Here is a 14,994-nt window from a genome sequence, read left to right as displayed (position 1 = left end):
GTGTGTGTGTGTGTGTGTGTGTGTGTGTGTGTGTGTGTGTGTGTGTGTGTGTGTGTGTTGATCATGGATCGGACTGAACCTTCAGCTCCATACATGTGGGGGCGTTCCTGGGTTGTGTGTGTGCGTGCTGTGTGTGTGTGTGTGTGTGTGTGTGTGTGTGTGTGTGTGTGTGTGTGTGTGTGTGTGTGCGCGTGTGTGTCTAAGTGTGTGTGTGTGTCTATGTGTGTGTGTGTGTCTAAGTGTGTGTCTAAGTGTGTGTGTGTGTGTGTGAGTAACAAGCTCAGCTCACTTTCCCACACCGACTCCCTGAGCTTTGGTCAATGAACAACAAAGAGACGTGTGTGACAGATGCTGCTGTGTGTCGTCATGGAAACACTGCCTGAGCCATCTGGAGGGAAACGATCCCATTGGCTGATTCTGAACATTTGTAAATTTTGAAATTACAGAGAAACAAAACTTTGGTAAAGTTTCAACAAAGTGTCTCTAATGTCACATGTTTTACTTCTAATCGTCGTCATATAAACTTCAGTCATAACCACGTCTGATTGTTGATCATGGATCGGACTGAACCTTCAGCTCCATACATGTGGGGGGGCGTTCCCTGGGGGGGGCGTTCCCTGGGGGTGCTTGTTTGATGAAGTGTGCCAAACCCCTGTGGAGGATTCCTCTGCTGCAGCTGGAGTGGACGTCATTCACACTCAGCTCTGACCTCCACAGTTTTCCCGCTCTCTGTCCGTCAGCAGGAAACACACACGAGCCTCAACACAGATGAAGTGTGTGAGGTTTGTGTCCCAGGCAGCGAGTGGACAGTGGTGTCCTGTCCACTCACTGTTACACAGGGAAACATGGAGCAGGAGCAAAGTGTCTGAATCAACTTTTATTACTTCATTCATTCATGTAAAATGCAAAAGTTACATTTTTATTGTTTAAATTTCATAAGATTCATATTTATCTGTATGGTCATTAATATGCTGAATGTATAATGATACAAATAATAAACTCTATTTATAAAGCACCTTTCAAACTCAGTTACAAGATGTTTTACATGTTAAAAATTAAGAATTTAAGGCAACAATAGGAATCATTTGAAAAGCAGTTTGAAAATCACACAGAATTAGAGAATAAAATTTAACAGATGAGAAAAGAGTCAAAACAAAACAGAAATAAAGCATTATAAAATAGTTTATATAATATCAGAGCTTTATTAAAAGTAAATAAATACAAATAAAAAGTGAAAGGGGAATTCTGATTCCAAGTTCTTTGAAAACAAAAGTCCAAAATATGATTTTAATAGAGATTTAAAATAGGAGGAGTTTGACAGATGAATTTTCACAAATTAAGTCTCTACTGAACTTTTTCCTTCTCACTGGACTTTGACTCATGTTTGTCTCATGACGTAATGATCCTGTGTTGTGTTTGTGTTTGTGTCTCTTCATCTGTCTGGTATTTGTTTCTAATGTTGACTTTATGATGGTTTTATGTATTTTTTTTAAACAACCCAGTTTCTGCTCTGATAATAAATTTGACTTGTCCTGTCAGCTCTGCTCCTCTGTTCATCAAACTCTGCTCTGTTCAGACTTAACTGAAAATAAACAGCTGAATTTAAATCTGACAAAACAAACTGAGTCCATGTGAAACTTTTCTCTGTCCATTGACACTCAAACTGGTTTGAATCAAGTTTAATGTTTAGATCCAGAGTCTCTTTAATGTGTGTGTGTTGAGGTCAGAGGTCAGAGGTCAGGACCCAGGTCCCTCAGTGAGTTTCGTGGTGACAGTCGTTTCCTTTCACTGCTTTCACTGACACAACAATACAAGTGTGTCCTGTTATACGTCACGTTACAGACAATGTGTGGCCTCTTTAAAGCCTCAATTCAAACCTTTCACATTCAAACACGGTTTTCACTGAATGATGCTGCAGTAAAAGTTTTATTTGAAATGTACATGTTCTCCTTTGGTCTGATGATTTCACTCAGTGCAGATAAAGAGTCTGAACTTCATCAAACTTCTTAATGCAACAACACTGAGTTTGACTAAAGTCTCAATAAACTGTAGGTTAATGACACAGTCTCTCCTCAGGCGACATGTGATCTGATCTGTGAGGATTTAAATTCACTGTAAAGATCTTTTTCATTGAAGTGAAATAAATTCATAAAAACACATGTGATCGTCTCTTGTTCTTCATCATAAACAAGAGAAATATAACAAGATGACGAGGAAACAACATTTTCATCTGAAAGTTTGTTTATTCAACAAGTCACAATGACAGTATGACAGCGCCAACTAGAGGTGACGATGCGTCACAACAACAACTTGTAGATGTCTACAAGACACAGTGAACTCAGAGAGAGTGAGGGAACAAGTGTCTTTATAAAAGACAAACAGTGGACAACATGTGAGGACACAGTGCTCAATGTACTTTCACAGCATTTTTCCACATGGAAAAGAAGTTTGTCGTTAATCAACAAAGGTAAAAACAGTAAAAACACAAATGAATCAACTTTTCTTACTGAACAGGAACTTCAATTAGTTTTCACAAGTAAAAACAAATGGTCACAAGAAACTGTGACATTAAGTTTAAACCTTTCACATTAAAAGAATAAACATATTGATCTTAAAACAGATCAGTTTTCAACAATCACATAAAGTGATGGAGATTCCAATACGACAAAATATCCAAATCAGGACAATGAAGATTATGATCAACATGATCAAAACTATTCAAGAGGAAACAATGTTACTGTTGAATTCAATGTTACGAACACATGACGCACAACGGAGATCAAATGTATCACAAGGAAACTGTGATAAAACAAAACCTTCACAAAAGAAAGAATATTGATCTTACAACAGATCAGTTGTGACTAATCACACAGATTAAAGTAAAGTCCAATATTAGAACATGTCCATAAAAAGGACAAATACATTCTCAAGACAATGATCAATACTGATCAATAGTTAACAAATGTTATCATATGATGATATAATACAAATACATGAAGTACAGTGAGGTACAATAATAACTGCTGATGCAGTCAGATGTGATTCATGCAACATGCATGACAAGATGTTCTCGATCATAAAGAAAATGAAATAAACGTTTGGATCTTAAAACAGATCATATTTGACTGAACAGAGAAATTCAAAGTTAACACAAAAGGACATTTAGATGTTTTCACAGCAAAGATCACAGTAAAGATCAACAGGTATAAATCCATATGTAACGACATATGATATACATCACTGACACAGTGAGGTGTGATAATAATTGCTGATGCAATCAGATGTGATTCATGCAACATGCATGACAAGATGTTTTCTTTCTTCACTTGAAAGATATTGTTGCTTCTTTTCCTCAGGAAATGTCCAACACACAAATACATGTTTCTGTTCCTACAGAAGAACGAGTCCTTACATTTCATAGAATTCACTTCCAGTCGCCTTTGACCACTGAGCTCGTCCCAGTTTGTCTGCTGGTAACTCCAGTCTGTACCACGTCATCCAGGGGCGCTGCTGACTGGACTCTGGTCTTTGGTGATGCTGCTGTGGACTGTGGAGCTCAGAGGAGAGAATCAGCCTCTGTCAGCTTCTCCTCAGAGGAAGACTGCAGCTTGTTGAAGTGCTTCATCAGTCTTCTCTGCTGCTGGTTCTGCTGCAGCAGCTGTGTCAGGAAGCAAACGGTCATCTCCAGGATGTCTGCTTTCTCCAGCTTGGAGTCTGGCTGCTGGTTGAGGAACTCTGGACCCAGGAGAGACTTGAGCAGCTCGATGCTGCTGTTGATTCGCCTTCTGCGTAACTTCTCCACCAGAGGCTTTCTGAGCTGCAGAGACAAGAACAAAGTCAGTCATCAACTTATTCTGGAGTCAAGTCAGTCAGACATGAACAAACACAAGCTCTCGTGGAAGAAGAGCACGTCTCCTTGAATCTTCAATTTTGTGGCTTGGAGTCTGAGATGCTCCTGAGAGTTGGTCCTTGCTGCAGTGATTGTAGGAGCCATGTGTGGATCTCTGTGCTGTAGAGGTCTGTGTAGAGACAATCTGATCTCTGCTGCCTTCATCCCTCCTATTTATAGTCCCACATCTCCATATCAATGTGTGGGTCTGGGTCTGGCTGCAGGTTCCCACAGTCTCAGCCAATCAGAGAGCTCGGGGGGACAATAGTGCTGAATGGTGTTAATGCCTCGGGGACAATAGTTAGATCTCAGGGAACAGGTGGAGGACTGGGGGTGATGGAGAGAGAGTCACAGAGCTCTGTGTGGATCTGGGAAAGTGGTGACCCTGTAGAGAGCAGATCTGCTGCCTGATGCTGATCAATGACTTTGACTGAGCACACGCTCGTCAGCACACGTGTCAAACCAGAGACTCTTCATCAGTAGAAGGAGATGAAGGTGAAGTGCAAAATCTCTACGGTGAAGTTTAACACAAACTCAAAACTCTGTTTGTACAAATCCTGTACGAACTGTTTTATATTAATAAGCTGTATACAGAGTTGCAGTGAATTGATTTCTTAAATTTCATATAAAACTGTTATATCTACTTTAATTTTATTTTTAAATATAAAACATAACTTCTTAAACTCACAGGAGATCAACATCAGATATCATATCAAATATCATCCTTTTCTTTTATTTATTCATCATTAAATGTCTGAAGTTGTCCTTGTGTCCAGATGCAGCAGCTGTGTCGTCTTGTGTCTGCTGGTGTGAGTAGAAAGTTTCTCTCAGTTTCCCACACTCAGGGTTTGAATGATGTGGTCAGTGAACGACAAAAGCACTTTGAAAGCAGCTTTTGTGACAGATCGTGGGCGTGTGCTGCGATGGAGACACTGACCTGACGTCAGGCCACCGGCCATCTGGAGGGAAACCACCTCATTGGATCCCTCTGAGCTCGGACAGTTTTTAAATGTAAACTACAATTACATGAAGCATCAGGAGTTAATTGGCAACTATTTCATCTGTAACTAAAAAGTGTAATTTAGTCAAAACAGAGTGTTTATGTTGACGACTGGATTTAAGATTCAGAGCAGATCTGCTGCCTGAACTTTTTTATTGATGGATGATGTAACTTTAAATATAGAAAGTTCAACTCATGCCACTTTTATTCTGCCTAAATAAAATCATTTGCCTCAAGAATGTTTCCCTTTGTTTCCCTAAACAAATTCCTGTATTGATCAGTTCATTTGTGTACGTGTGTAATGTCCACACTGTATTTACATGGTGTAATGACGAGGATCCTGCAGCTGTCCAGATGTGTCCTCTGACTTCAGTGTGAGTAGAACGTGTCTCTCAGGTTCCCACACTGACTCAATGAAACACAAACACACTTTGAATGGAGCTTTGTGGCTGATCCTGGACGTGTGTTGTCGTAGAAACAGAGCCCAGCGTCACCGACCATCTGGAGGGAAAGAACCTCATTGGCTGTCTCTGACAGTTTGTACAGTTCAAACACACAAATAATCATAAAGATTCAACTCAATTAATCTGTCAGATTATTTAATCCACTTTTAATCTGTGTCAGACATGTTGATGGTCCAGTCATAAGTGTGTGGTGGAGTCAGCAGCTGGATCCAACAGTGGTCTCTCTACACAGGGAGGGAGGGCGAGGCAGCTGTTTCCTGAAGTGTGCCAACTCCCTCTGGAGAATAGTCGACTGCTGCTGGAGTCAAGGATGATCATCAACTCTTCTCTCCAGAGCTTTCCCACACTCTGCATTCACATACATGAAGGTTTCCCCTCAATCAACAGAGGAATGTTCAAGCTTCTCTTCTAACATGTTGAAAACATACGATTCTTTTTACAGAGAAAAAACCTTTCAAGACTTAATTTCATAATATAATTAATCATGATATGAAGTATAGTTAAATCAACTAGTAAAAGTTTGTCATGCAGATGTTTTATAAATCTATCAATAGAACCAATACATAGGCCTATTGAGTTCAATGTATTATACTTATAGTCATATTCTTTCATTACCACACCAATCTATCTTTTTTTTTTACTTAATATTATTCTTTTTATTTCATTTTGTGTTTTCATGGAGAATATCATAATGATGTAATCCTGAAATGTTTGCAAACTCATTCATATATAGTCGGCTATATTCTAAACTCGTAATAACTTCATGCAGTTGAAAGGTTTTTATAATCCTGACATGTTAGAGACTAAACCAAATATTGTATAATTTAAATTCTAAATAGAGTCACTTTTACATGTTGCTTAAATTCCATTCTTCCAATGATTTTTCTCAATTATAACGTTATATAATGTCTATAAAAAACTGTCTATAAAACTACTGAAGGTGATTTTATCTTGGCAAAAATTTATATAATATTTGAAACATCTCAAAAATGTCCCATTTGAAACGTCAGTGTCTCCTTTAATCTCTTCTCTTTAATCTGTCCTCGGGGCGGAGGTCAGGATCTATTGTCCCACTGCGTCTGTGAGTGAGTTTCCTCTGGTTTCCCACACTCTGTCCTTTCACTGCAGCAACAAAAGAAGTGTGTCCCATTAGTCCTGTGGGACAATAGATCCAGACATTTAACCTCCGAAGAGAGGCCGAGATTAGAAGAGACACTGGCTCACAAAATCCTTCTCAATATATTTCAAATATATGTTTGTTCTTTTTAACTTAGTATTTTTATTCCAACATGATAAAATCCCCTTCAGTAGATTTATAATCTGTACTTTTACTTAGAATTATGTCTTTTATGTCAAGTGCATAATTATACTTTATTTATAAATTGAACTGTACAATATCTAGTTTGTTTTATTCCACTAATATTTCAGGATCACATCATTATGATAAATGTTCAGTGAAAACAAGACATTGTAAAAATAAAAGAACAATATTTAGTATTTAAACAGTTGATTCAATTACTTCATATTATGATTAAATGTATAAGCAGACTGTCACTGTAAAGAAACACAGAGTGTGTGAAAGCTCTGGAGAGAAGAGTTGATGATCATCCTTGACTCCAGCAGCAGTCGACTATTCTCCAGAGGGAGTTGGCACACTTCAGGAAACAGCTGCCTCGCCCTCCCTCCCTGTGTAGAGAGACCACTGTTGGATCCAGCTGCTGACTCCACCACACACTTATGACTGGACCATCAACATGTCTGACACAGATTAAAAGATGATTAAATAATCTCACAGATTAATTGAGTTGAATCTTTATGATTATTTGTGTGTTTGAACTGTACAAACTGTCAGAGACAGCCAATGAGGTTCTTTCCCTCCAGATGGTCGGTGACGCTGGGCTCTGTTTCTACGACAACACACGTCCAGGATCAGCCACAAAGCTCCATTCAAAGTGTGTTTGTGTTTCATTGAGTCAGTGTGGGAACCTGAGAGACACGTTCTACTCACACTGAAGTCAGAGGACACATCTGGACAGCTGCAGGACCCTCGTCATTACACCATGTAAATACAGTGTGGACATTACACACGTACACAAATGAACTGATCAATACAGGAATTTGTTTAGACAGAAAATAGGGAAAATGCCAAAATTAATTAAAAAAAATGTATTAAGGCAGAATAAAAGTGGCACGAGTTGAACTTTCTATATTTAAAGTTACATCGTCCATCAATAAAAAAGTTCAGGCAGCAGATCTGCTCTGAATCTTAAATCCAGTCGTCAACATAAACTCTCTGTTTTGACTAAATTACACTTTTTAGTTACAGATGAAAAAGTTGCCAATTAACTCCTGATGCTTCATGTAATTTTTGTTTATATTTAAAAACTGTCCGAGCTCAGAGGGATCCAATGAGGTGGTTTCCCTCCAGATGGCCGGTGGCCTGACGTCAGGTCAGTGTCTCCATCGCAGCACACGCCCACGATCCGTCACAAAAGCTGCTTTCAAAGTGCTTTTGTCGTTCACTGACCACATCATTCAAACCCTGAGTGTGGGAAACTGAGAGAAACTTTCTACTCACACCAGCAGACACAAGACGACACAGCTGCTGCATCTGGACACAAGGACAACTTCAGACATTCAATGATGAATAAATAAAAGAAAAGAATGATATTTGATATGATATCTGATGTTGATCTCCTGTGAGTTGAAGAAGTGATGTTTTATATTTTAAAAGAAAATAAAGATAGATATAAAAGTTTAATATGAAATTTAAGAAATCAATTCACTGCAACTCTGTATACAGCTTATTAATATAAAACAGTTCGTACAGGATATGTAAACTTGCACAAACACAGTTTTGAGTTTGTGTTAAACTTCACCGTAGAGGTTTTGCACTTCACCTTCATCTCCTTCTACTGATGAAGAGTCTCTGGTTTGACACGTGTGCTGACGAGCGTGTGCTCAGTCAAAGTCATTGATAGGTAAAATTGCATAACCACTATGTTAATGTTTGATATTTGTAATATAAAATTGTATGATCATTATTTTTATGTATTTTAACTTTTGATATTCATAATGTAACGTATGTTTTAAATGTTTGATATTTGTGTGCATGTTTTAAATGTGGACCCCACTAAAAGTAGCTCTGTCTCAGGGTAGAGCTAATGGGGATCCTTCTAAATAAACAAATAAACAAAAATTGAACAGCATCAGGCAGCAGATCTGCTCTCTACAGGGTCACCACTTTCCCAGATCCACACAGAGCTCTGTGAGTCTCTCTCCATCCACCCCCAGTCCTCCACCTGTTCCCCTGAGATCTAACTATTGTCCCCGAGGCATTAACACCATTCAGCACTATTGTCTCCCCGAGCTCTCTGATTGGCCGAGACTGTGGGAACCTGCAGCCAGACCCAGACCCACACATTGATATGGAGATGTGGGACTATAAATAGGAGGGATGAAGGCAGCAGAGATCAGATTGTCTCTACACAGACCTCTACAGCACAGAGATCCACACATGGCTCCTACAATCACTGCAGCAAGGACCAACTCTCAGGAGCATCTGACTCGGAGCCACAAGGTAAATTGAAGATTCAAGGAGACGTGCTCTTCTTCCACGCGAGCTTGTGTTTGTTCATGCTGACTCTTGACTCCAGAATAAGTTGATGACTGACTTTGTTCTTGTCTCTGCAGCTCAGAAAGCCTCTGGTGGAGAAGTTACGCAGAGAGCGAATCAACAGCAGCATCGAGCTGCTCAAGTCTCTCCTGGGTCCAGAGTTCCTCAACCAGCAGCCAGACTCCAAGCTGGAGAAAGCAGACATCCTGGAGATGACCGTTTGCTTCCTGACACAGCTGCTGCAGCAGAACCAGCAGCAGAGAAGACTGATGAAGCACTTCAACAAGCTGCAGTCTTCCTCTGAGGAGAAGCTGACAGAGGCTGACTTCTCTCCTCTGAGCTCCACAGTCCACAGCACATCATCAAAGAGCAGAGTCCAGTCAGCAGCGCCCTGGAGGCCGTGGTAGACTCCTACAGACTGGAGTTACCAGCAGACAAGCTGGGACGAGCTCAGTGGTCAGAGACGACTGGAAGTGAATTCTATGAAATGTAAGGACTTGTTCTTCTGTATGAACAGAAACATGTATTTGTGTGTTGGACATTTCCTGAGGAAAAGAAGCAACAACATCTTTCAAGTGAAGAAAGAAAACATCTTGTCATGCATGTTGCATGAATCACATCTGATTGCATCAGCAATTATTATCACACCTCACTGTGTCAGTGATGTATCATCATATGGTTTGTTACCTGTTGATTTATATTGATCTTTGCTGTGAAAACATCTAAATGTCCTTTTTGTGGACGTGTTTTCATCAGGATTTTAACTTTGAATTTCTCTGTTCAGTCAAATATGATCTGTTTTAAGATCCAAACGTTTATTTCATTTTCTTTATGAACGAGAACATCTTGTCATGCATGTTGCATGAATCACATCTGACTGCATCAGCAGTTATTATTGTACCTCACTATACTTCATGTATTTGTATTATATCATCAGATGATAACATTTGTTAACTATTGATCAGTATTGATCATTGTCTTGAGAATATATTTGTCCTTTTTATGGACATGTTCTAATATTGGACTTTACTTTAATCTGTGTGATTAGTCACAACTGATCTGTTGTAAGATCAATATTCTTTCTTTTGTGAAGGTTTTGTTTTATCACAGTTTCCTTGTGATACATTTGTTCTCCGTTGTGCGTCATGTGTTCGTAACATTGAATTCAACAGGAACATTGTTTCCTCTTGAATAGTTTTGATCATGTTGATCATAATCTTCATTGTCCTGATTTGGATATTTTGTCGTATTGGAATCTCCATCACTTTATGTGATTGTTGAAAACTGATCTGTTTTAAGATCAATATGTTTATTCTTTTAATGTGAAAGTTTAAACTTAATGTCACAGTTTCTTGTGACCATTTGTTTTTACTTGTGAAAACTAATTGAAGTTCCTGATCAGTAAGAACAATGTGATTTGTTGTAAAGTCATTTGTGTTTTTACTGTTTTTACCTTTGTTGATTAACGACAAACTTCTTTTCCATGTGGAAAAATGCTGTGAAAGTACATTGAGCACTGTGTCCTCACGTGTTGTCCACTGTTTGTCTTTCATAAAGACACTTGTTCCCTCACTCTCTCTGAGTTCACTGTGTCTTGTAGACATCTACAAGTTGTTGTTGTGACGCATCGTCACCTCTAGTTGGCGCTGTCATACTGTCATTGTGACTTGTTGAATAAACAAACTTTCAGATGAAAATGTTGTTTCCTCGTCATCTTGTTATATTTCTCTTGTTTATGATGAAGAACAAGAGACGATCACATGTGTTTTTATGAATTTATTTCACTTCAATGAAAAAGATCTTTACAGTGAATTTAAATCCTCACAGATCAGATCACATGTCGCCTGAGGAGAGACTGTGTCATTAACCTACAGTTTATTGAGACTTTAGTCAAACTCAGTGTTGTTGCATTAAGAAGTTTGATGAAGTTCAGACTCTTTATCTGCACTGAGTGAAATCATCAGACCAAAGGAGAACATGTACATTTCAAATAAAACTTTTACTGCAGCATCATTCAGTGAAAACCGTGTTTGAATGTGAAAGGTTTGAATTGAGGCTTTAAAGAGGCCACTCATTGTCTGTAACGTGACGTATAACAGGACACACTTGTATTGTTGTGTCAATGAAAGCAGTGAAAGGACCGAGTGTGGGAAACCAGAGGAAACTCACTCACAGAGCCTGAGGGACCATAGATCCTGACCTCTGACCTCTGTCCTCAACACACACACATTAAAGAGACTCTGGGTCTGAATATTAAACTTGATTCAAACCAGTTTTACTGTAAATGGACAAAGAAAAGTTCACATGGGCTCAGTTTGTTTAGTCAGTTTTAAAATCAGCTGTTTATTTGCAGTTACGTCTGAACAGAAGCAGAGTTGATGATCATCCTTGACTCCAGCAGCACTCGACTATTCTCCAGAGGGAGTTGGCACACTTCAGGAAACAGCTGCCTCGCCCTCCCTCCCTGTGTAGAGAGACCACTGTTGGATCCAGCTGCTGACTCCACCACACACTTATGACTGGACCATCAACATGTCTGTCACAGATTAAAAGATGATTAAATAATCTGACAGATTAATTGAGTTGAATCTTTATGATTATTTGTGTGTTTGAACTGTACAAACTGTCAGAGACAGCCAATGAGGTTCTTTCCCTCCAGATGGTCGGTGACGCTGGGCTCTGTTTCTACGACAACACACGTCCAGGATCAGCCACAAAGCTCCATTCAAAGTGTGTTTGTGTTTCATTGAGTCAGTGTGGGAACCTGAGAGACACGTTCTACTCACACTGAAGTCAGAGGACACATCTGGACAGCTGCAGGACCCTCGTCATTACACCATGTAAATACAGTGTGGACATTACACACGTACACAAATGAACTGATCAATACAGGAATTTGTTTAGACAGAAAATAGGGAAAATGCCAAAATTAATTAAAAAATGTATTAAGGCAGAATAAAAGTGGCATGAGTTGAACTTTCTATATTTAAAGTTACATCGTCCATCAATAAAAAGTTCAGGCAGCAGATCTGCTCTGAATCTTAAATCCAGTCGTCAATACAAACACTCTGTTTTGACTAAATTACATTTTAGTTACAGATGAAATAGTTGCCAATTACCTCCTGATGCTTCATGTAATTTTAGTTTACATTTAAAAACACTCCGAGCTCAGAGGATCCAATGAGGTGGTTTCCTCCAGATGGCCGGTGGCCTGACGTCAGGTCAGTGTCTCCATCGCAGCACACGCCCACGATCCGTCACTAAAGCTGCTTTCAAAGTGCTTTTGTCGTTCACTGACCACATCATTCAAACCCTGAGTGTGGGAAACTGAGAGAAACTTTCTACTCACACCAGCAGACACAAGACGACACAGCTGCTGCATCTGGACACAAGGACAACTTTTTAACTAACACTGACTTTGTCTCAAATACAAATATTATAAACTGATTGGTTTCATGAATCACTGTAGTTAAAATACTGGTAGTTTAAGAAATATATGATAACGTTTGTTATCTTTAGATTGATAATTGTGACAATATGTTGAAATGTCCTTTATAATGGAAATAGTTATTATCTGAGACTAAATTTAATCATTAACAAAATCTGTGATACCTGATGTTCATCTCCTGAGCCTTGCAAAGTGATGAAATATGTTTTATTCTTCTATAACATTTTTTTAAATTCACTACTGCTCTGTATACAGCTTATTAATATAAAATAGTTTATATATATTATTATTATATACAGATTTGTACAAACACAGTTTTGAGTTTGTGTTAAACTTCACTGTAGAGATTTTGCACTTCACCTTCATCTCCTTCTACTGATGAAGAGTCTCTGGTTTGACACGTGTGCTGACGAGCGTGTGCTCAGTCAAAGTCATTGATCAGCATCAGGCAGCAGATCTGCTCTCTACAGGGTCACCACTTTCCCAGATCCACACAGAGCTCTGTGACTCTCTCTCCATCACCCCCCCAGTCCTCCACCTGTTCCCCTGAGATCTAACTATTGTCCCCGAGGCATTAACACCATTCAGCACTATTGTCTCCCCGAGCTCTCTGATTGGCCGAGACTGTGGGAACCTGCAGCCAGACCCAGACCCACACATTGATATGGAGATGTGGGACTATAAATAGGAGGGATGAAGGCAGCAGAGATCAGATTGTCTCTACACAGACCTCTACAGCACAGAGATCCACACATGGCTCCTACAATCACTGCAGCAAGGACCAACTCTCAGGAGCATCTGACGAGGCAAAAGGTAAATTGAAGATTCAAGGAGACGTGCTCTTCTTCCACGAGAGCTTGTGTTTGTTCATGCTGACTCTTGACTCCAGAATAAGTTGATGACTGACTTTGTTCTTGTCTCTGCAGCTCAGAAAGCCTCTGGTGGAGAAGTTACGCAGAGAGCGAATCAACAGCAGCATCGAGCTGCTCAAGTCTCTCCTGGGTCCAGAGTTCCTCAACCAGCAGCCAGACTCCAAGCTGGAGAAAGCAGACATCCTGGAGATGACAGTTTGCTTCCTGACACAGCTGCTGCAGCAGAACCAGCAGCAGAGAAGACTGATGAAGCACTTCAACAAGCTGCAGTCTTCCTCTGAGGAGAAGCTGACAGAGGCTGACTTCTCTCCTCTGAGCTCCACAGTCCACAGCAGCATCACCAAAGACCAGAGTCCAGTCAGCAGCGCCCCCTGGAGGCCGTGGTAGACTCCTACAGACTGGAGTTACCAGCAGACAAACTGGGACGAGCTCAGTGGTCAGAGACGACTGGAAGTGAATTCTATGAAATGTAAGGACTTGTTCTTCTGTATGAACAGAAACATGTATTTGTGTGTTGGACGTTTCCTGAGGAAAAGAAGCAACAATATCTTTCAAGTGAAGAAAGAAAACATCTTGTCATGCATGTTGCATGAATCACATCTGATTGCATCAGCAATTATTATCACACCTCACTGTGTCAGTGATGTATCATCATATGGTTTGTTACCTGTTGATTTATATTGATCTTTGCTGTGAAAACATCTAAATGTCCTTTTTGTGGACGTGTTTTCATCAGGATTTTAACTTTGAATTTCTCTGTTCAGTCAAATATGATCTGTTTTAAGATCCAAACGTTTATTTCATTTTCTTTATGATCGAGAACATCTTGTCATGCATGTTGCATGAATCACATCTGACTGCATCAGCAGTTATTATTGTACCTCACTGTACTTCATGTATTTGTATTATATCATCATATGATAACATTTGTTAACTATTGATCAGTATTGATCATTGTCTTGAGAATATATTTGTCCTTTTATGGACAGTTCTAATATTGACTTACTTAATCTGTGATTAGTCACAACTGATCTGTTGTAAGATCAATATTCTTTCTTTTGTGAAGGTTTTGTTTTATCACAGTTTCCTTGTGATACATTTGTTCTCCATTGTGTCATGTGTTCGTAACATTGAATTCAACAGTAACAATGTTTCCTCTTGAATAGTTTTGATCATGTTGATCATAATCTTCATTGTCCTGATTGGATATTTTGTCGTATTGGAATCTCCATCACTTTATGTGATTGTTGAAAACTGATCTGTTTTAAGATCAATATGTTTATTCTTTTACTATGAAGTTTAAACTTCATGTCACAGTTTCTTGTGACCATTTGTTTTTACTTGATGAAACTAATTGAAGTTCTGATCAGTAAGAACAATGTGATTTGTTGTAAAGTCATTTGTGTTTTACTGTTTTTTGTTGATTAACGACAAACTTCTTTTCCATGTGGAAAAATGCTGTGAAAGTACATTGAGCACTGTGTCCTCACATGTGTCCACTGTTTGTCTTTCATAAAGACACTTGTTCCCTCACTCTCTCTGAGTTCACTGTGTCTTGTAGACATCTACAAGTTGTTGTTGTGACGCATCGTCACCTCTAGTTGGCGCTGTCATACTCTCATTGTGACTTGTTGAATAAACAAACTTTCAGATGAAAATGTTGTTTCCTCGTCATCTTGTTATATTTCTCTTGTTTATGATGAAG

At 39.2% G+C, this 14,994-nt stretch overlaps 3 protein-coding genes across 3 annotated transcripts; 2 read left to right on the top strand and 1 right to left on the bottom strand.

The window, feature by feature from the left end:
* Nucleotides 1-3,556: 3,556 nt before the first annotated feature.
* Nucleotides 3,557-4,054, bottom strand: LOC118105078 (transcription factor HES-5-like). The gene is made up of 2 exons (XM_047339438.1): nt 3,938-4,054; nt 3,557-3,817 (listed from the first exon to the last, which is right to left on the bottom strand). The coding sequence occupies exons 1-2, from the start codon at nt 4,052-4,054 to the stop codon at nt 3,557-3,559; spliced, it is 378 nt and encodes a 125-aa protein (XP_047195394.1).
* A 4,720-nt stretch (nt 4,055-8,774) lies between these two features.
* Nucleotides 8,775-9,376, top strand: LOC118105048 (enhancer of split mgamma protein-like). The gene is made up of 2 exons (XM_035152424.2): nt 8,775-8,933; nt 9,047-9,376. The coding sequence occupies exons 1-2, from the start codon at nt 8,811-8,813 to the stop codon at nt 9,374-9,376; spliced, it is 453 nt and encodes a 150-aa protein (XP_035008315.2). The 5' UTR covers nt 8,775-8,810.
* A 3,685-nt stretch (nt 9,377-13,061) lies between these two features.
* LOC118105105 (enhancer of split mgamma protein-like) lies at nt 13,062-14,236 on the top strand. The gene is made up of 2 exons (XM_035152525.2): nt 13,062-13,230; nt 13,344-14,236. The coding sequence occupies exons 1-2, from the start codon at nt 13,111-13,113 to the stop codon at nt 13,674-13,676; spliced, it is 453 nt and encodes a 150-aa protein (XP_035008416.2). The 5' UTR covers nt 13,062-13,110; the 3' UTR covers nt 13,677-14,236.
* Nucleotides 14,237-14,994: the final 758 nt, after the last annotated feature.

Source organism: Hippoglossus stenolepis, chromosome 3 (assembly GCF_022539355.2).
Source record: "Hippoglossus stenolepis isolate QCI-W04-F060 chromosome 3, HSTE1.2, whole genome shotgun sequence".
NCBI lineage: Eukaryota > Metazoa > Chordata > Actinopteri > Pleuronectiformes > Pleuronectidae > Hippoglossus > Hippoglossus stenolepis.
Note: the sequence above shows the minus strand (reverse complement) of the source record. Positions and strands in the feature narration are given on the sequence as shown.